Genomic DNA, 22,774 nt, shown 5'->3' on the forward strand with positions numbered 1-22,774 from the left:
CAGATTCCCCGCAGGGGGCCTGCTGCTTCTCCCTCTGCCTGTGTGTGTCTCTGCCTCTCTCTGTGTCTCATGATTAAGCAAAATATTTTTTAAAAAATTCTAGACTTCTGCAAATTTAAGTAGAAATGGACTTTTGCTGAAAAAGGGAAGCTCCTGGGGCTCCTGGGTGGCTCAGTGGTTGAGCGTGTGCCTTGGGCTCAGGTCATGATCCTGGAGAACAGTCCCATGTCAGGCTCCTGGTGGGGAACCTGTTTCTCCCTGTATGGCTCTGCCTCTCTCTCTCTCTCTCTCTCTCTCTCTCTCTCTCTCTCTCTCTCTCTCTCTCATAAATAAATCTTTAAAAAAAAAGAAAAAAGGGATCTCCTAAAATGTCATTGACAACTGGTTCTAATGGAATGTCCCTTAATCCCAATTGAAAAGTTTTCACTTTCAGGCTAAGGTTTGTTGGAATTTGCTGGTCCCTGCCCTTGGGCTTTTTTGGTGGGTTATCCATCCGCACACGGCTGCTCTGTGGTGTGGGAACTGTTTTGTTTCCCTTTGAAGATTTGCCCATTTAATAGAGGAATGTCCTTAAGGCTGCCCAGGAGGAACAGGACTGCGTTTGAACCCAGTTTCAGTTGACTCCAGAGCCGCGCCCTTATAACTATAACCTAAAAGGCCATGTCATAATCTGGTAGGAACCCATCTGTAGAATAATGACAGGTTAGCTTCCTTAATAATGGTAGAAATGAAGACTGGAGTGTTCTTTAAATATTAATCAAGTTCTGTGCATGAGAATTAGTGAAGGGCATCAGGCTGCATATGGCACCCTGGGCGGGATTTCTGGACACCCTGAGTGATGAGGCTCTCCTTATGAAGGGTTCCACTTCTTGCCCTGTTATCTACAGTACCTGGCTGAGAAGGAGCTTAAAACTTTCTATTTTGAAGTAGGTGTTAGTTTAAAAGTGAATATTCAGAAAGTTTGAATAACTTAAGAGGGTCTCAAAAATCCAAATCACTGATGAAGAAATGAGACCTCAGGAGGACAGCGCTCACGTGAGGTGGTGGGATCCCACTGGATCATAAACCCACCTCATGCAGGCCCTTTCTACACGGATAATTTGGTTTTTATGCCATGGTCCACTTTGCCTCAGTCTTTTTAAAAATGCGCAGTATTTTTAAAAGTATTTTTTAAAGTATTTTCCTTCCACTTTTGAAGTTTTAAAACCGGATGTGAAGTGATTTCAAGTATGATTCTTGTTACTCTCAAGCCCATGAATCTTGATAGAATCCCTCAATTCCAGATTCTGTTTAGGAAATTCAGGTTATGTCCTCTTAGCTGAAACAAATTCATTGGAATCAGACAGTCAAGAATTTGCTATTGCTAGCTGCATAACTATGGGAGTTAGTGATTCTTTGGTTTTCTCATAGGAAAATGTGGATGATTCCTACCTTGTAAAGATTAAATCTTAAACATATACTATGGGATAACAAGTAATTTTTTTTAAGATTTTATTTATTTATTTGAGAGTGAGAGTGGAAAAAGAACATAAGCTCATCAGCAGAGGGGAAGGGCAAAGGGAGAGGGAGAAGCAGACTCTCGCTGTGCAGGGAGCTCAGTCCTTAGACTCCATGATTATGACCTGAGCCCAAAGCAGATAGTTAACCAACTAAGCCACCCAGGCTCCCCTAGTAATTCTTCCCAGTAGTAGTTCTGTGTCTCCAATCAAAAGCAATTTTTAAAAAAATGAGAGGAAAATGGAAAATCTCTTAGCCATAAAGTTAGGCAATCATGCAAATGTTCAGTCAGGTACTTGACTAAATGTACACTTCCCTTTTTCTCTTGCCTGTTCCCATGCCTAATCCTGTACCTGGAGTATTTTTTCCTTCCTCTTTCATTGTAAGTTTGTCCCGCACTCTTCATTCAAATAATTCCTGTAATCCCATCACGGCCAGTATTTTCCCCCAATTAATCAAGAGATGTAACAAACACTATGTAAGTTTGGTGACGGTGCATCTTCACTTATGAGGACAAGCATGATTTCAAATATACTGCCCTGTTTTCCCTATAAACCTTCACTTTCTTGTCAGGGCACATGTTCTGATTATTGGTTAGGCCATATGTATATCCCCACCAAGCCTCAACTTGCCATGACTTTGTTTCCCTCTTCAATACTCCTCCGACTTCAATAGTCTTCCCACAGCACAGAACTACCTCATAACATAGAGACAATTTATTTGACGTTTGTCCTACATTCTGTATATCTTTTGGATCTAAGGAAAATACAGGATACCTATCATACCAGGAAAGAAGAAGCTCAGACTAGAATAGGGGTGGGGAGACAGGAAGAAGGGAAGGAGATACGGAAAGCTTGCAGTAACCCACTTTTGTCCCAGGAGAGAGGAGTGACAGCTGGCAGAGAGCTGAGCATACAGTGCAAACATGTGGGCTAGCTAGGGGGGGGCTGAAGTAAAAAATGGAGAAAAATATTGCTAAATAGTATCTCCTCATTATATGATTGCTGAATAAATGCAAGAAGAAATAAATTACTACATGGTCTTCTACTAGGCCACATTGTTTCTGTTTAATACACTTTACAAAGTTAATACTGTTTCCAGTTATGTAAGCATAATAATAAATCATGTTTCAGATGGTGGAATGACCATCCAAAATCCTTTCAAGCTCTGATTTTTTATTATTGTGTTTTAAAAAGAGCCAAAGAGTTTTAAAGGTGTCTTTATCGTCTTCAATAGCATTTGTTCCCTTAGCAAAGCTCCATGAAATTTACAAACTGCTCAAAATTGTTTTCCAAATTGCTTGTTAAGATCTAGATACTTGGCAAAAGTAGGATTGGTAGAGTTCTTTTAACCTAGTGATTCCATCTTAGTGATAATTTAGGATTTAGTTGAAAAGAGAAACCAATTTGCATTCTTGCAGTTCAGTTTTATCTTATGCCCAAATATGGTCATAGTGCTACTTTGTGTATAAAGGTTATCTTTAAAGCATTTTTTTAAAGATTTATTTTTTATTTGAGAGAGAGAGAGCAAGCAATCACACAGAGGGAGAGGGAGAAGCAGACTCCCCACTCAGCAGGGAGCCAGATTGGGGGGGGGGGCTGATCCCTAGGACCCTGAGATCATGACCCAAGCAGAAGGCAGATGCTTAACCCACTGAGCCACCCAGATGCCCCTTTAAAGCATTTTTTAAACTAGTATTCATGCATCTGGTTTTTAATAGGCTTTTTTTTTAATCCTACCAAGGTACTCCCCTTCACCCTATATTCTGCATCTTTATGGTTAAAGTGGTAAAAATAAGAAAAACTGGAGAAAGTGTAAGGTTTATTTATGCATAGTTCACCTATTTCTATTCTAATTGGAACTGACCCTGCTCAAAAGTTAAGGGCTTTCCTTTTTCATGATCAAGGCTTTTGTCTTTGATGGATGATTTTATCCCCACCCAATAATTTTTAAATGTATTCATTTAACTTTAAACTATAGAGGTGAGACATTTCTTACCTAAAATAGCTTTGTTTCCAGCCCCCACAGCTGAGTTTAAGAAAGCAGATGAAAAAGGAAAATACAATATTCACGTAGCTAATGTACTAAAATAAAAGAATGAATTTTCAAGCAGATGAAAAAGGAAAATACAATATTCACGTAGCTAATGTACTAAAATAAAAGAATGAATTTTCAACCAGATTGGTACCACAATTCTGGGGTACCATTCTTCTCAGAATGGCATTGCAAAAAACCATTCTCAGTTTTTAAGTTTAATTAAATTGTGATATAGGTATAGGGAAAGACTTGAAAAGAAAGGTAGTCTGACTGAATGAGTCCCCTTCATCCCACCTTCCCATCCCTACCATCACAGCTCCAAACAGAGCCTGCTGAATGGAGAGGGAAGATGAATTTGCGGAAGTCGCTGTCTCTTGTCCCACCCTGGGCTGAGTTGAGGGGAAGAGTTGAAGATTCAAGAATAGAGGTGGTTTGTGCCTCACAACAAAGTTCCCTGTTGTATTCCATCTTGCTGTGGCAGAGTAGAATCCAAGAGCAGCCTTCTCTAGAGCCATGGTATTTAGCAGCCTCAAGAAAAAAAAAAAAAAAGGCAACAAGGGGTATGGGGAGCAATCATCTTGCTTGAGCCTTCAGCCTTGAACTGAAGCAGTGGCTCTTCATGACTCTCCAGCCCACCAACCTATGCTGCAGATTTTGAGCTTGCTCACCTCCCTATTCACATGAGCCAATTCCTTAAAATAAAATTTTTATCTGTATATACAAAGCCTATTGAATCTATTTCTTAGGAGAATCCTAATACACCTTCCCTATGTCCATAAGAAGGATGTAGAGGAGCTACCAAAAAAGTGCCAACAGAATGAAATGAGTGAATGGGAGAGGAAAGCTGCAGACTGACCTGGGTGAACAGGCCACCTGGGCCATGGTGGAAATGCACACAATGCAGTAGGAGCACTGAGGAGAAAAGTTACAGAAGCCAACATACTCCAGAACCACAGGAAGTCATCACATCTAGGAAAAGCCAGTACAGAGTAGAGAGAGCAAAACCAAAAGGCAGATGGCTCTCCTTACAGCTGTCAAGAATCTCCCAGGACATGACATTACTTAGTTCCAGGCCTTACAGAAACTTGGTTTTTTCTTCTCCTGCACAAAAGGCCTCTGCCACAATCATGTTACACCAGATCATCAGTCAGGTCAAGAAGCATCAGCACTTGATCCCCCTCTTCATATTTATTGGGGCAAGAGGTACTGGAGCAGCACTGTATGTCTTGCACTTGGCATTGTTCAATCCAGATGTCAGTTGGGATAAGAAGAATAACACAGAACCCTGGAACAAACTGGGTCCCAATGATCAATACAAGTTATATTCAGTGAATGTAGATTATAGCAAACTGAAGAAGAAGGTCCAGACTTCTAAATGAAATGTTTCATTATAAGGCTGCTTAGAATGAAGGTCTTCCAGAAGCCATCTGCTGGATAATTTTCCACTTATCCAGGAATTATTTCCCCCCTAAATGCACAAAATCATGTTGGTGTATTGTATTGGGGTTTACACTGAATAATATCTGAAACTTGGGAAAAAAATAATAATCTCTCAGGACTTAGATTCAGTCTCAGGGCAGTAAGGATGAAAAATCTGAAGGGTATTGAACGTCAACATGATAGAAATATAAATCTAAACCAGTCCACACCACTAGGCAATTGCAATGCCCATTACCAGAATGGCCTCTTTCATCACTTCACACACTTTTCTCCACCAGTAAGGTTTTTTCCAACACAAGCTCTCCGCAACAAGGTGGGAAAGCTGGCTTCTGGGCACCACCAGCCTAAATTCTCTTGGTAGCTCACAACATAACAAATCACAGGAAAACGGATTTGCTTGTTCAAGTTGCATGCTCAACCCTGAACCGATTACTATGTCCTCTGACTGGCCAGGTGTAGGCCAGAATTGATAGGCGGGGGTCAGGGAAAGTCAGGAGTCAGGGCAATCTTCACCAAACCACTTGGGATGGGTCCCATAAAGAATGAGGAATGCATCCCAAAAAGTGATGGAGGGATGCCAGACAACAGAACAGCACGTGTCTACCTCATGCAAGGAGAGTAAGAGAATTAACTGAAACAGTCCTTTTGTCACCAAAAATTCTCCAGATTTGCATATTTTTAAAAATGTTAGAGGTGCAGCCTTTTGGGTGGCTCAGTCTGGTTGAGCAGGCGACTCTTGGTTTTGGCCTGGGTCATGATCTCAGGGCTGTGGGATTGAGCCACGTATCAGGCTCCCATGCTCAGCATGGAATATACTTGTCCCTCTGTTCCTCCTCCCACCAGTTCTAAAATAAATAAAATATTTCTTAAAAATTTAAAATTTAAAATGTTAAAATACTAGGATGCCTGGCTGGCACAGTCAGTAGAGCATGCAACTCATGATCTTGAGGTTATGAGTTCATGCCCCACACTGGGCATAGAGCTTACTTACATACATTCACATGTAAAGGTAAAATACAAACTCGTAGATTTAGTATACATATTCATCTACTACTCATTAATCCATGCATTTATGCATCAAACTTGTGGAGGGGGATCCCTGGGTGGCGCAGCGGTTTGGCGCCTGCCTTTGGCCCAGGGCGCGATCCTGGAGACCCGGGATCGAGTTCCACGTCGGGCTCCCGGTGCATGGAGCCTGCTTCTCCCTCTGCCTGTGTCTCTGCCTCTCTCTCTCTCTCTCTCTCTCTCTCTCTCTCTCTCTCTCTCTCTCTGTGACTATCATAAAAAAAAAAAAAACTTGTGGAGGACTTACTACATGTAGAGGTACGTGACCCCTGCTCCTGCTCTGAGGAGCCCAACAGTCCAGTTGTGGACAGGCAAACATAAATAAATCCTGCCTCAAAGTGCTAGGTACTAAACAGGAGACATGAACAAAGGAGTGCAGGTGCATTGAGAACCAGACAGGCCCCTGCGCAAGGGAGGAAGATATCACTTACGAACAGATGATCTCTGAGCCAGGTTTGGAAGAATTTCAGCCTCCAGGGACTGGAAGATGAATCCAGTACTTTGTGCAGACCTGTAAGTGGCAAACCAGAGGCCCCAGGGAGAATTAGAGGGAAACCCCAGATGGAATCCCTAATTTCCTATGGTGTGCTTTTCATTGTAAACCACACTGTGTAGATGGTGCTTTAAACTAAGAATTAGTAGGGTGGTAAAGGAAGCAGATTTTAGCTAACAGTTAACCTCAGGCCCAGCTTACGATGGTCAAGAAAAATGGAAAATTAAGGAAATTGCCATATAATTAAAACAAGTAAATTACTTAAACCCCATTGATGCCTTGCCTAAGGCAAAATGAAGATAGAAAGCCAATTAAGCAGAAAATTTTGTTGAGTAACTCGTGTGTGCAAGGCATTATACTGTATCCTAGAAAAGAAATTTTTTTAAGTGTGAAATGTGAGTTGTTCCCTCAATAAAGGTATTGTGTGTGTAGAAATATACGGGGGCGCCTGGATGGCTCAGTTGGTTAAATGTCTGCCTTCAGCTCAGGTCATGATCTCAGGGTCCTGGGATGGAGTTCCACATCACATCAGCCTCTCTCCTCAGCAAGGAATCTGCTTCTCTCTCTCTCTTCCTCTGCCCATCTCCCCATTGTGCTCTGTCTCTCAAATAAATAAATAAAATCTTAAAAAAAAAGAAATGAAATATATAAAGTAGATGAATCAACCAAGCTATGAATGATGTAGATCCAAAGGAGTGATGTTGATGACAAATCACTGGGGCTGCTAAAATCTGGAGAATGAATAAATCCCCGAAGGCCAGGACAGCATGAGAGGATGCTGTAGAAAAAGAGAACTTGAACTAGACATCAAAGTAGGGGAAGACTTATTTCAGTAAGTGATTTGATTTGCCAAAAAATTAGCTTTACACACCAATTTTTCAGGAACAGAACAATTCCTTAAAGTTGGATGGCTCTATATTTTGTATGAAGTACATGTATTTATGAATGTTGAGTATGCATGCCTGGGATTTATTTAATGCTATCAAAAATATTTTCTAGGGCAGCCCGGGTGGCTCAGCGGTTTAGCGCCGCCTGCAGCCCAGGGCGTGATCCTGGGGACCGGGGATTGAGTCCCACATCGGGCTCTCTGCATGGTGTCTGCTTCTCCCTCCGCCTGTGTCTCTGCCTCTCTCTCTCTCTCTCTCTCTGAATAAATTTAAAAAAAAATTAAAAAAAAATATTTTCTGAAAAGACATGACATTGAAAAGTAACTAAGGACCTCTCCAATTTGCATATGTGTCAGGTAAAGGAGCAACTGAACCTCTCCTATGTTTCTGATGGGAGTACAACCACTTCAGAAAATTGTTTGACTCTTCTTTATACAGTTAAAAACACATGCACCCTGCAGGTCAGCGATTCTACTCCCAAGACAAATGAAAGCACATGTCTACTGAAAGACTCCGTAATAAGTTTATACTCGCACTATTTATAATAACCTAAACTGAAAACAATCCAAATGCCCATCAAAAGGATAGACAAATAAATCATGGTATAAGTATCATTTAGCCATTAAAAAGAATGAGCCTCAGAAAAAAAAAAAAAGAATGAGCTACAGATACTTCAACAATGTGGATGAATCCCATGAACATTATATTGAGCAATATGAAGAGTACATTTTATGTATGATTCATTTACGTGAAATTCAAGAACAAAAAGTATAATCTTTGTAAAAGAAATCAGAACAGTGGATGTCCAAGGGGCTAGAATTGGTTGGAAGCGAGCATTAAAGAACTTTCTGGAATGATAGCATCATGGGTATATGGACAGAGTTATCAAAGCTCACTAAATTATACACTTAACATGTGCATTTCACTACATGTAAATTTTACCACAATAAAAATAAACATATTTTGGTCTCTTATAGATTAGATTTCTAAACTTCTGAGAAGTACTTTGTATCTTTTTTTCTTAAATAGACAGCTTTCCACCTTATTTGTTGCTTGAATTCTATTTGTTCTGTGGACTCTAAAACCTGTGTGATTTCTTCAGGAGACGGAAATTGTACACACACACACGCACATACACACACAAAGAAATTATACACAGCCATTTTTTTAATAGCCGTTTTTTTAAGACCGTGACTTGATCAGATTTAAATGATACATTTAAACTAATGTCTGTTAATTATACTTAAATTAAATTTTTACATTATTTTTTTCAATTAAAAAAGTTTTAAATAAGGGTTGCCTCCCTGGGTAGCTCAGTTGTTTAAACATCCAACTCTTGAATTTGGCTCCGGCAGTGATCTCAGGGTCATGAGCATTGGTCTCAGTCTCATTGCTCAGCATGGAGTCTGCTTGAGATTCTCTGCCTCTGCCCCTCCCCTCACTTGCACTCTCCCTCTCTCTCAAATAGACAAAATATTTCTAAGAAACCTCTAAATAAGAAAATAAAAGATGTATTTGAGTAATGAAGACACAGATGTTCAGGCTGAAACCAGTGACTTAAAGAGAACTGCTCCTATTTTTGTCTTGGAAAGATTGGAATATGTTAGAATACAAATACTACAAAACTGAGAACTTCATAAAGAAAAAAGAAAGAAATCTTAAAAAATAGTTTCTACTTATGAAATTCTGTTTTTCACTACTATATTGATTTTACTTTGCAAGAATATGTATTTGAACACTAACCATTCTATCAACCACATACAAATACCCGTCTCTAGCAATCTGGGACCTAAGTTCTTTTAACAATATAACAACTTTCTGAACAACTGAAGGCACATCATAAGTTTAAGTCAGTAAGAGTAAAGAAGTAATTTTTAAGAGGAGGCTGAGGAGAAGGGAGAAAAAAAAGTTATCAGGATCTGGTATAGCATTGTGACTTAAAAAGGATATTTATTATTATAATTTTATATTTTATATCTAAAAAGCCAAAAAATTACCGATAGTTTCAATAAGACATATTTTAAATTTTGACTACATTTTCTCGGCCACACGGGCCTTGTAAACACCGGGATTTCCAGCTGGCTGGGGGCGGGGGCGGGGGGCGGACAGACAGACAGCCTCCTCTCTCTAAGGGGCTTCTTTAGATTTGAGGGGGCAGATGAGAATTCCATGTTTATCACAGGGGTTCACGGGATGACAGCGTTCTGAGACACTGCCGTGGAGACAGGAAGTATAGCAGTCAGCTCCTGCCCTTAGTCTCGCTGGGGCTCTTGAGTTACAGCCAGAACCATATAAGCGAGTGTACAATTACCTACCAGAAGTAACTAGGTCAGACAACCGGCCATGAGGGCCACGACTGCAGAAAAGCTCCGCTGTGACATGCACTTGGAAAAACCACCCTGTGGTGACCTGAACCAACTCCTTCATGAGGTTCTCAGCAACCTCATTTGTCACTTAAAAGAAATAGGTTTCATTTCCCTCGTCTTAACCTCTTTGTGTTTTGTCATTTACTATATACTTCCTGTAAAGGATTTAACTTGGGCTGATCTCAAAGTGAGGAATGGAGAGAAGTGGTCTCAATTGTCATAGGGAAAAGGGAAGTCGGGGGGGGGGGGGGGGGGGGCTGGCGGTAAGCCCAGTTATTTTTATTTGCACAAGTAAAATGAATCCAAAATGCGTGCTTTGATCCCAGATATTTAAAATGTCTTTCCTCCTCTGAACTCCTGTGGCATTATCATCTAGGGGTGTCGTTTGGAACCTAGCATATTGCTTTTCGGTCTATCATTGCAACCAAATCATAAGACTCTTCAAGGCCAATGAACGTCTTTAGGGAACACTGCAGATGATGAAATATGGTTACCTTTGTCCATTGGCTTCCATATTTGACCTAGAGTGATATACAGCAAGGATTATCTAAGTACCCTGGCCTTCACCAATCTCTCATTTTTCATGAGCCAACTTTACCTAAGGGATATTTCTGCACACTTCCTTTGGGTAAAGGACTCTGGTAGTTATGAGTCAAGGGATACACTTAAAATGTCTCAGAACAATGATTTAAAGACTTTGGAATGGGGCACCTGGGTGGCTCAGTTGGTTAAGTATCTGCCTCCGGTTCAGGTCATGATCTCAGGGTCCTGGGATCGAGCCCCACATCAGGCAGGGAGTCTGCTTCTCTCTCGTCCTCTCCCTGCCACTCCCCCAGCTTGTTCTCTCTCTCTCTCTCTCTCTCTCTCTCTGTCAAATAAATAAATCTTCAAAATTAACTAATTAATTAAAGACTTTGTAAGAATTCCATTTAGAAAGCTATTTTTTTATTATTCTTGTCTGAAAGTAAGAATCTGATTTGCAACATTTTTTAGTCACTATCTATTATTGATAAAATAGTACTAAAAGTCATAAATAATAACATAATGGGAAGCTTTTTCTCCTTAAATACATATAGCCTATTTCAGTTTCAGGTTTACTATGTCATCTCAAATGCTTCTTCCAATTTTGGTCATGATTATTGATGAAAAAAAACTGCAGGAAATGAATCACTTGATTAAGAATGCATATTTTTAAAAATGTATATTTTAAAAATTGAGTGTCGCATGCTAAAGCAGTGAGAAAGAGAACCATAGATATATCATCCACCCCAAATGGAATCTGGTTAACATCAGATGTTTATTTGTCTAGCAAAACATGACTGAAGGTGAAAGCTTAGAAATTCAGTGGAAGGGAATTACAGAATTGCATGTTAGGATCAGAATTTGGTGATCTGTTCTGGATCACCAGAAATACACTATTTCCCTTCCCATTTGACTTTTTTTTGTTTTTAAGATTTTTATTTATTTATTTATTTAATTAATTTATTTATTTATTCATTCAATCATTCATTCATTCATTCATGAGAGACACAGGGAGAGAGAGAGAGAAAGGCAGAGACACAGGCAGAGGGAGAAGCAGGCTCCATGTAGGGAGCCCGATGTGGGACTCGATCCAGGGTCTCCAGGATCAGGCCCTGGGCTGAAGGCTGCACTAAACTGCTGAGCCACCCAGGGCATCCCATTTGTCTCCTAAACTTCCCAAACAATTTGAGTTAGGAGATTAAGCAGTCGAAGACCTGAATGCCCCAACTCTTTCTGCTGTTGGGATGAGCAGAGGGAAAGAACATGGAGAACATTTCAGAGGCTGATCTGACCGATCTCTAGACAAATAAAATTGAGAATATTTGGAGGACCAATGGAGATATATTAGGGTTCAGATAGCATAAAGACAGGGCAGAGCAGGTTTAAGAATCAGGAATACCCAAGTGTGAAACCTGCATAGTCACACACTGTGTGACATCTAGCAAGTTACTTCACATCTGTGAAGCCTCATTTCCTCATTTGTAAAAGCCAGAGAAAGAACTGCCTTGCAGGGATGTTGATAGGATTGACTTTGTAAATGTACCCGCAGTGTATCTGGTATATTCAGGGCTGAGTAAGTATCTATTCTATTCCCTTCCTCTACAAAAAGAGATCATAGAATTTTTACTTCCCAATTTTAAATGCTTCTATTCAACTTAGCATATTAAACATTATACCAGCACTGAGAGAAATCAGTGCCCGTTACAACACTGCATTTTCGAAATGTTAACTGTTTTATTTTGTCATGAGCACTAATGTCTATCTTGGCAGAGAGTCAATAACTATATAAATATTGCATAATACATGTAGCGATTGACCTGCTAGAAGTTGATTCCATTTCACAAACTTTCAGTGAATACCAATATGGCCACCTCTAGAGAAATTACAAAATAATCAAGACTCCGTTCCCACCCTGTAGAAACTGACTGGGTAGGTAAGGAAAAACCAATGTTAAGACCTCTGACATGTGCCCTACTGAATCTTTTAATTATTCTCTATAAGCCAACCTCTCTCCAAATGTACATGATATGCCTGTTGAGGTTAGACTTCTTGGCCAGTTTTTATTATTTTATTGATTAGTTTTTAGATATTCGAGCATTGACTGATTGGCTTGGATTGATTTTTATAATAGGAAGAATACAAGACTTTGACTCAATGTTATCAAAACACCAATGGGCACCGAGTTAATGGGCATCTTGCAAAAGATAGAAAGAGATAAGATCTATTTTTCTTAGATCACATAATATTTAAACCTAGATTTTTGCTTTATATGTCCCTCTACCACTTCCACATTTTGAAGAGGGAAAAAAGAAACACACACACACACACACACACACACACACTCTCTCTCTCTCTCTCTGCATGACCACAAGATCAACCACTACTGCCTGCTGGCCAGAAAAAGGGTAGTATTAAGGGTACAGCCATCTGCTTGCCACAGACTGCTGGTGAGACAAGAAAAGCTAATTAGCACCCCAACCCTTACCCTCACTCCTCCCTCCTCCCCATGCCTCCACCATCTGGCTGGCCTCTCTCTCCTCTACTTTCTGCATCCTATGGCTTAGAAGAACAGAATCGTTTCGCTATCCCAGCAAGAGATAAGAACAGGCTTCAGCAGCAGCCTGGACCATGAATTTCTAAAATTTTAGAGGAAATTGCACAAATCACATCCTTTTCCCTCCCACCAGCAATTCTGTCTTTCACTGGTGCCTGTTATCTTACTGAAAACATCTTCTCTGTCCTGGAAAATGGTTAAGTCTGGACCCCAATCTGTTTTGTAATTGACAATTGTCTATGGATGGGGGAGCACTTAGATCCTACATTGAGTCTCCTTCACCACTTTGACTGGGGTTTTTGGGATAACAACGGGATATATAAAATCATTAAGTAAATATAGTACATTTCAGCATAAAGCCACAGGAAATGGCGAGAAGTACCTTTGATATGAAGTAGCAATAACAGCTCAAATGTCATTACTTACTAAAGATGTCAGAAAACAGGACATCAGTGAAGCAGTCTAAAATTTTGAGACTTCACGGAATAAAAAGAGTGAAACTTCAAACTAGTAAACAACTATAGACCAGCTATTAACAGACAAGAATGATGACTTTCCTATTTACCTGAGAAATAGTGCAATGTGGATAAACCAATGTTTCATTAACATAAATCCTTGTTACCAGGTTACTAGGATTTGGTTACAAAAACAACAGTATTTTTTTTCTGCATTTTGTTCTTGCTCTTATTTCTTCTCTTTTCCTACCTTATAGTAATAAAAACAATTACTTTTTTAAAGAAAATCTAACAGTGCCCACTTAAAGGATGAAAGGTAGTGAAAAACAAACTTTGAAAATTATAAAACTGTAAATATTGGCTCAGAATAAGAGGATGATTAGAATATTAGAGAGATAAGCTTCAGTTAAGCTTACTATGAAAAAGACTTGCTCCATAGCTCTATTTCAAACACAGCAGTGTCAATTTGAAAAGAAAAAAATACTGTGAGGCTTTGATGTCAAAATCTTTACCTTACTAAACAAATTTGCTAAAAGAAATTGCCCAAGTGGATCTTTTCATTTTGGTAACAGGAGGAAAGGGAGACCAACAAACTTCAGTTTAGAGTATTCTTCTAAATTGGATAAAATTAAGCTATGACTCAGACCCGTACAGAAACCAGATGCTTCCTACCTATGGGGGACATCTGTAACTTTTTTGGCTGTTCACCCTCTAAACTGTCTTCCTGCATTTGGGGAATTCCTCACCATGTGAGTCTTAGCAAGAGATAGGGTCTGCCTCCCACTCTAGATGCTGAAAAAGCCTACCAGCCAGCCATTTCTTTTGCAGGCCTAGTCTGGCCAAGCAGCCCCAGAATTTGACTCAAAGCAATGGAAGAGTAGCAAATTTGTTCTGATACCTACATCCAGTTTCCAAAGGCTGTGGGAACAGAGCACCAGCTTACATACACTGTTAGTGGGAGTGGAAGCTACAGAACCTACTCTTCCTTGGCAGCAACAATGATCTTCCCAGATAAGTTCTGGGACCTTTGGCACGTAGCTTCTTTTCACCTTGGACCTCTAGCCGTCCTATGATTCTGTGCACTACCTGATAGGTCGTCAGTTCCTTCCTTTTCTCCTTAAGTCAAAATCCGCTCTGTGCTTGCAACCAGGAACCCTAATGGATTAGAGCCTCTGGAAAAGTGACTTAGAACTACAAAGAGAGGAACCAGGGAGTATAGTTTCTCTATAAGCTACAAACTACTCACAAAAGACATCTAGTTGAAGGTAAAGAGCATTAATAAAGAGAAATGTATGTATTTTTCCTTTTTTTTTTTTTTTTAGATTTTATTTATTTATTCATGAGAGACACACAGAGAGAGGGCGACAGCAACACAGGCAGAGGGAGAAGCAGGCTCCATGCAGCGAGCCCGACGTGGGGCTTGATTCCGGGTCTCCAGGAAGGCTGCGCTAAACTGCTGAGTCACCCGGCTGCCCGTGTATATTTTTCCTTAACATAAGTCAGGGAGGTGTGTCCAGGAGAACATATAGGCCAGTTTCGGTGATAATGTAGAAACAATAAAGGGAAACCTTATCCCTTTATGTAGGTCTGGATCTAGACAACTTAGAGAGTTAAAAATGCAGGAGTACAAAATAACTGATGCATTCCACAATTACCTAAAATAAAGTACATTAAACCCATGAAAATGGTTCCCTGGGGAAGTTGGAAAGGGGACCAGGGAACAGAGATAGAGGGAATGGTTGCACCAACTCTGGTGCAAAATGCAGGGCTTGTGTCTGAAGGCCTCTGGCCCACGTGCCTGGTGATATTTCCTCTACTCCTGTGATCTCCAGAAGAGAAAGAAACTATCCAGCAGCCCAACCTTTGGGCTTGGACATGAGCAAAGCAGAATGCAGCCTGCAGGTTAATGAAGGGACTGACCACCGCTGCACACCCCACCCCTGCAGGCAGCTGCCCCCAGCCCAGGTGCAAATAGGCAGCAGGAGGTTGTCAGAATACCTGTGATAGGGATCCAAGGGCAGAGGATGATGATGTTAAACATCCTCTTTTATAAACAGACCTCTTTCCATCTAAGCCTAATTATAGTGTAACAATATTTGAAGCGTCATGTTTGGCAGTGATGAAAGAGTTGGTAATGGATTGTGGTGATGATTGCACAAAACCATGAAAGTCGTCAATGGCACTGGATTGTACAGGGAAAATGCCAAGGTTTGTCAGTATGGTAGTTCCTCAAAAAGTTAAAAATAGAACTACCCTATGATCCAGCAATTGCATTACTAGGTATTTACCTAACAAAGGACATGAAATTATTGGTTCAAAAGGACACATGCACCCTGATGTTTATAGCAGCATTATCAACATAGCCAAATTATGAAAAGAGCCCAAATGTCCATGACTGATGAATAAATAAAGATGTTGCATATATATACATGTTGTGTATATATGTGAGAGAGGCAAACCAAGAAACAATTAATTCTAGAGAACAAATTGGTGGTTACCAGAGGGGAGGTGGGTGGGAGGATGGGCATTAAGGAGGGCACTTGTGGGATGCCTGGGTGGCTCAGCGGTTGAGCACCTGCCCCTGGTTCAGGGCATGATCCACGGTCTCAGGATCGAGTCCCACATCAGGCTCCCTGCCTGGAGCCTGCTTCTCCATCTGCCTACATCTCTTGTCTTTCTCTTTCTGTGTCTTTCATGAATCAATAAATAAAATCTTAAAAAAAAAAAAAAAGGAGGGCACTTGTTATGATGAACACTGGGAGTTATATATAAATGATGAATCACTAAATTCTACAACTGAAACTAATATTACTGTGTATGTTAACTAACTGGAATTTTAATAAAAATATAAAAAATGCCAAGGTTTATTATATATATTTTATCACAATTTAAAAATATTGAAAATGAGGAGCACCTGGTGGCTCAGTCAGTTAAGAACCTGCCTTCAGCTCCGGTCATGATCTCCAGGTCCTGTGATGGAGCCATGTGTCAGGTTACCTGCTTAGTGAGGAGTCTGCTTCTCTCTCTTTCCCTCTGCTACTCCTCAACACTCATTCTCTCTCTGTCTCTCTCTCAAATAAATAAAATAAAATAAAATAAAATAAAATAAAATAAAATAAAATAAAATAAAATAGGGGCACCTGGGTGGCTCAGTAGTTGAGCATCTGCCTTTGGCTCAGGGCATGATCCAGGGTCCTGGGATCAAGTCTGGCATTGGGCTCCCCACAGGGAGTCTGTTTCTCCCACTGCCTATGTCTCTGGCTCTCTCTGTGTGTCTCTCATGAATAAATAAATAAAATCTTTACAAAAAAGAAAATGAAAACTATGTTTGGCTATAATGGGCATTTTGTTTTAATCTATGAGATTTTGATGAGAAGCTGCTGGTTCCAGGCCCCTCTCATGTTCAACAGTGCCCCTGAAAGCTCCCCACCTACTCTCCTTTCCTCATCACCTGTGGCTGCAGGGTCTGAGCTGTCCTGGGAGCCTGGGCCTGGAAGACCCCACAGCTGTGCACAGTACAGTCCCTTGATTTCTAGACAACTTCCTGTTTTTGCCTGTACATTCCTATCTCCAGGCCATCAATCATGCTGCTCCCTGTACGTGCAATGTCCTACCTAGCATGCAAGGTTCAGCCAAAATAGTGTTCCCTTCCTTTCCTAGTGCCCCACTGGAGAGCCACCTTCAAGACAAACCAAACTGTTTTCAAAATAATTGTAGACACCATTCTCAGATGTTTTTGTCCAGGACAGGAATAGGGGCTGGAAATCAGCAGGGCCTAATAAGCTCTGGTTGTTGGCAGGTGTAAGGCAAGCAAAAGAGTATCGACTAAGGGAAAATACCCTCCCTACTACCATTGATTCATGAGAATCATTGTGAATGCTCCAAATTTAGACCTCCTAGATCACCCAATGATCTTCTTTCAATATAAAAAACTGCATTTCTTTAAAACTATCAATGCAATACAACTAGTGATTTTAACATCTTATTTCTTTAAAAAAATTTTTTTAAGATTTTATTTATTCATGAGATACACAGAGAAGCAGAGACATAGACTGAGGGAGAAGCAGGCTCCTCACAGGGAGCCTGATGTGAGACTCGATGCCAGGACCCTGGGATCATACCTTGAGCCTAAGGCAGATGCTCAACCGCTGAGCCACCCAGGTATCCCTTAACATCTTATTTCAAAGTAATGGCCTCTCTTTACAAATCACCCTTATATAATTATTATGGGAAGAACAGGCTACATACACATTTTTTCTCTCCTAGTTTGACATTTAACTTTTGTCAAATTGCTATTAATTTCCACTTTTACTGGCTTCCAAGGAAATGTTTGCATTGCTCAGAAGAGTTGCTTCTCAGTTTTTTAAAAGTCACACACATGGAAAATGATAATTATTTTTTATTTAGGAATACAGAAGCAACAGGCTAGGTAAATCATTTTTTTAAAGATTGTATTTATTTATAAATTCATTGATTTAGAGGAGAAAGAGAGAGAGAGAGAGAGATCATGTGCTCGTGCCTGAGTACAAGCACGAGGAGCAGAGGGACAGAGGAAATCTCAAATAGACTCTACACTGAGCACGGAGCAGATGCAGGACTCAATCTCAAGATCCTCAGATCATGACCTGAGCTGAAATCGAGAGTCAGATGCTTAACTGACTGAGCCACCCAGGTGCCCCCAAGCTAATTCAATCATATCTCCAGTTCTTCTGCAATGCCCCCCCCAGCTCATTCATTCATTCATTCATTCGTCTATCCATCCATCCATCCCTTCATCCATTCCTTTCTACCTCTGTTGTCCACTCTTATTTCCAATTCCCACAGACAACCATTTGAGTGTTCAATGTATATTATTTTGTCTACTATGTTATTCTAAAATGTTTACACTTTGTATACATTAATACACCTGTATAAGTGATATCATGTTGTAGATCTCATTCACTTTCTTCTTTTAATCCCTGAGCGGGATCTTGCTGGGTTCATATCTAGTCTGTTACACAGGACTTCATGGTGGACACCTCCCGTGTCTAGCACCCAGCCCTGGCAGTAGGCACCCATATCACACAAGCTGCCTGCCTCTGCGTACCCTGCTGTGGTGAACACCCTCATATATGCCCCCTTATGGACCTGAGAAGGATCTGTGGGATCACAGGGGATACAGACTTTCATTGTAAGTACTATCTCTACTCCTCCCCAGGACTGCTGCCTGCACTAGTCTAAAAGCTCTGCAAAGGTTTCCTACAGGCCTACAACCACACACTTGGCATGGAAACAAGAATATTTGTACAACACACCAGGGTGGAAAGGTAAGGAAAAGAGGCCCAGATTCCAGCAGCTTCAGGCCCTCCAGCCTCCCCGAAGTGGAATATCAGTTCATATCCCCAACACCAATGAGGATTGCTGGAGTACGATCCCCACCCCACTGTTGCTACCCTCTGAACAAATGACTCAAGTCTCAGGATTGTCTGGAAAGAAGGAGTGCTTTTGTTAAATTTCTCAGGGTGTCACTTCTGTAATCTCTGTTCCACTAGTTAGTAGCTATTGCTGACCATTCTCCAACAGTCCTGGGAGCAAATATTGCTTGTTGGTTTTTTTAAATTTTATTTTATTTATTCATGAAAGAGAGAGAGGCAGAGACAAGGCAGAGGTAGAAGCAGGCTCCATGCAGGGAGCCTGATGTGAGACTCGATCCCGGTCTCCAGGATCAGGCCCAGGGCTGAAGGCAGCGCTAAACCGCTGAGCCACCCAGCCTGCCCGATATTGCTTGTTTTAAGGAAGAAGCAAATGAGGACAGAACTGGTCAAGGCCTCACAGCCAAGGGTCTGAGGAGCAAGTGGAATCCAGGACTGCTTGACTGCAAACCATGATCTCTTTCCATGCTTCCCAGAAAATTATTTCAAGAACAAGGTCCAGAAATAAAGGCTGCCCAAGAGATTAGCCTTGCTTCTTTGGGGGAACACAGAAGTGTTACCTGCAGAGCTAAAGACTCCATGACCAAGCTGCCTTGGGAATGCTGTAGATTCCAACAAGACTATGGTCTGTTTCTTCTGCTTTGTTACCTTGGGTTTTTAGGGATTTCGGTATGGCAGTTGAGACAGAAACTGATAAGCTTTATTTGGAAAAATCTGATGATCTAAGAACTGTAGAGTTTGCTTTGCTAGGTTTGTGTGTATGTGTGTGTGTTTTGTTTTCCTTCGGAAGTGTAAATTGAGTGACTAATGTGTTTTCACAGTCTGTGGGCTGAGGTTGACAGAGGGAGTAAAATAGGCATCTTTTCCATTCCTGAATAATGAAAAGAAGGAAAATATCCCCCAGAGTTTATTTTTTGGAGAACTATAAAAACATACCAGCTTATGGGATGATAAGGAGATAAATAGTTCAATAGTTCATCAAGAGATGACATCTTCATTTATTCATATGAAATGTCAATGTTTGTTACAGTCTGGAATGAGAATTTTCAGAATTTCTGTATATATCAAGTGCTGGAAGAGGAAGAAACATTCACTTACATGCTTCTCTAGAAATGAAAACAATATATTAATCAGGCAGAAAACTGATCTGTGCATCCTTGGCCTGCATTTTGCAGTTCCTAATGACATCATGAGCAGAGGACAGGGAGGGACTGACCTAATCTCCTTCCTAGACATGAAGTGTTTGTCCACTCTGTGGTCACTGGAGGCATACTGAGTTGTCCTCTGGACTTCCAGAAAAGCCTTTCTTTCCACAATCTTTCCACTTTGGGTCTTGCATTAGCTGTCTGAGGTCCAATATATCATAGGGAACAGACTTAGGACATTCGTGCAAGACAAAGGAATGGGACTTCCATTAAAGACTAAACACCAAAATAGTGACTCTAACAGTCATAATTACACGTACAAAGTTTAGACATTGTTAATTATGGTTTTCCATCTTCATATTTAGAAAGACTATCTACAGATAACATAATGTTTGGATGTGATGAAGTGCAATGATATCAAAAAATACATGCCTGTGTCTATACAAATAAACACATTTAAGACTAGAAGCCAATTAGCACCTGTGACGTATAACAATAATGGTATGTTTTTGGACCTTTCTCAAAAGTTAAATTCTATTAAAGATTTTATTTATTTTTATTTCAGAGAGACAAAGCACGCACAAACTGGGGGGAGAGGAAGAATCTTAAGGAGACTCCTCACTGAGTATGGAGCCTAACACAAGGCTCGATCTCATGACCCTGAGATCACAACCTGAGCCGAAACCAAGAGTCAGTCAGTTAAGCCACCTATGCACTCCAAAAGTCAAATTCTACTTATAAAGCTAACTACATAAAAGACTTTGCCCTTGACTGTGTGTTCATAATAATTGCAAGTTTTTTGTCTCTCACATAACTCCCATTGCATACCAAGATGCCAGACTTATTCTGGATTTTCCATTGGTCACACCTCTGCCTCTTATTACTGCACCAGCCCTCTTTTAATTCAAAAGAAGAAGTCGCAAAAATATTAGGAAAGAATGCATCACTTAATGCATTCATCACTCTACAATGGAAAATAAGCAAGGTTTGCTTTTAACTGCGATATGTGGTTAGGGTATTAAAGCCATGTGTAGGTGGCCGTGGACCGCCCCCTACTCTCTGAGGGCCTCCACTGAGCTCACAAGAGTAGATTCTCGATTCTTCTAAATCTTGTGTCTCTGGTCTGGTTCTATTCAATCGTCAAGGCTGACTGGTGCAGAGCTAAATCCTGAGCAAAGAAGGAATACAGTATCTCTTTCCCAAAAAGTGGACGTTTTGATCTAGAAATGTTTGAGGCAGCAAGCACTCTACAGAGAAAATCTCTGAATGTGTCCATCCTCAGCGAGGTCCCCAGGGGCACCTTGCTCCTGTCCTCTCAAGACCTGGTGCCCCTCTTCCCTGCATTGAGGAGATGCTTCAGAGTTCTCCTCCAAGGGCCTCCACCCCTTGGTTTTTTGCCTAAACTTTCCTCTCTTCTTTTTTTCTTTTTCTTTCTTTCTTTCTTTCTTTCTTTCTTTCTTTCTTTCTTTCTTTCTTTCTTTCTTTCTTTCTTTTTTCTGTCACTTGTAACCAGAGGAAATTCAATGTAACATAAAAGGAGACACATGTCTAATAGGATGTTACTTCAGGGCTACCATGGAATTTATGGTTTCTGGTAAAATGATGATCATAGGGTCATGTTCTGGCTAATTCTGTCCTTGCTGGAGTACAAGAACTCTAAATAGCCACAACTGATGTGCTTAGAATTATTTGAAGGTAAGTTAAAGCAGTGTGTTAGAAAACGATTTAAGGAATTTGCAGGAAAATGTGGGGCCTGTTAACTTAAACACTAAACTTTTTTTTTTTTTTGAGTAAAGAATGTCTGGGGAAAAAAAAAGAATGTCTGTTAGACTTCCTTTCAGAATCTCAACATCACACAGGAGATTGTGAACTGTTATCATTCAGTTTCTTACAACCAAATGGGAGACTTCTCTCTGGTTAAGCACTAGATACAAGTGCTCATGCCAACCTACTCAGGATGTAAAAGTCCTAAGTCATTAGATAGCAGTGAGATTTCAAAAAAAATTGGGCAGCAGGAAAGAGCAGAACTCTTACCAACACATGCAGACTACAGTAGCAGCCACAGAGAATGTGGTATCCTGTTCTGCCTCACTCACTGGGCTGGCTGATGTTGTCTCATAGACCCAGTTAACGCTGGAAGAACTTAACAGTGCATATTGTCTAGGGTGAGGGGGGGCTGCAAAATTATACCCATAGATGCTACAGCTTCTCAAGTTCAGATGAAACCAGCAATCTTGCTTCTAATACTCAGGGTGTGTTTCCCATTAAGCTAAAATCCTAGTAAGCACCTGTAGTTTCTTCTTCACCATCTCTGTCATGAAAATGAAATGAATGGGTTTGCCCCTCCTTTTCTTCTGGAAACAGCAATATCTAGCTGCACCTGAAAATCTCCATTCAGGGCATAGGTAGAATTTGTCTGATCTTTTCTGCACCCCAAAAGAAATGGTCTAAAACTGGAGGCAGTGTTGGGTAAGATTAAATGTGTTGATTTGGTTAGAGTCCAGTCTATACATAACTAGAACAACCTTTTACTGATTCCTCCCCCTTCCATCAATTAATTGGTGTTCTTTATCCTTCAAGGAATTATTTACAAGAGAAGACATTAAAAGAATTCATAGGCTTACCTTTTCCTAAGAATGTCTTATAAGACCAACTTCCCCCAATCTAAATGAGAATTTCTTTTTTTTTTTTAAATGAGAATTTCAAAAGTTTCCTAAAGATCTCTTGGTGGAGTTCAGTGAACGAGTGTTGAGATGAGCCCACAATAACAATCTGAGGACATTGTAAGTCTCTGAGTACCAAAACCTTGTCCAATTCCTCTTTGTATCCCTTCCACCTACCATCAGGCAAGCTCCAGAAACCTTTGTCAAATAAGCATATCCTATTTAGCTTTCCTATTCAA

The 22,774-nt window shown here is 40.5% G+C and overlaps 1 protein-coding gene across 1 annotated transcript; it reads left to right on the plus strand.

Annotated features, from left to right (window-relative positions):
• Positions 1–4,661: 4,661 nt before the first annotated feature.
• On the plus strand, positions 4,662–4,913 carry LOC129494624 (cytochrome c oxidase subunit NDUFA4-like). The gene has a single exon (XM_055301524.1). The coding sequence runs from the start codon at positions 4,662–4,664 to the stop codon at positions 4,911–4,913; it is 252 nt and encodes an 83-aa protein (XP_055157499.1).
• The last annotated feature ends 17,861 nt before the right edge of the window (positions 4,914–22,774 follow it).

Source organism: Nyctereutes procyonoides, unplaced genomic scaffold (assembly GCF_905146905.1).
Source record: "Nyctereutes procyonoides isolate TBG_1078 unplaced genomic scaffold, NYPRO_anot_genome, whole genome shotgun sequence".
Lineage (NCBI taxonomy): Eukaryota > Metazoa > Chordata > Mammalia > Carnivora > Canidae > Nyctereutes > Nyctereutes procyonoides.

Bases quoted from the DNA above. Each gene is read 5' to 3' on its own strand.
- LOC129494624 (XM_055301524.1), top strand. From the start codon at position 4,662: ATGTTACACCAGATCATCAGTCAGGTCAAGAAGCATCAGCACTTGATC.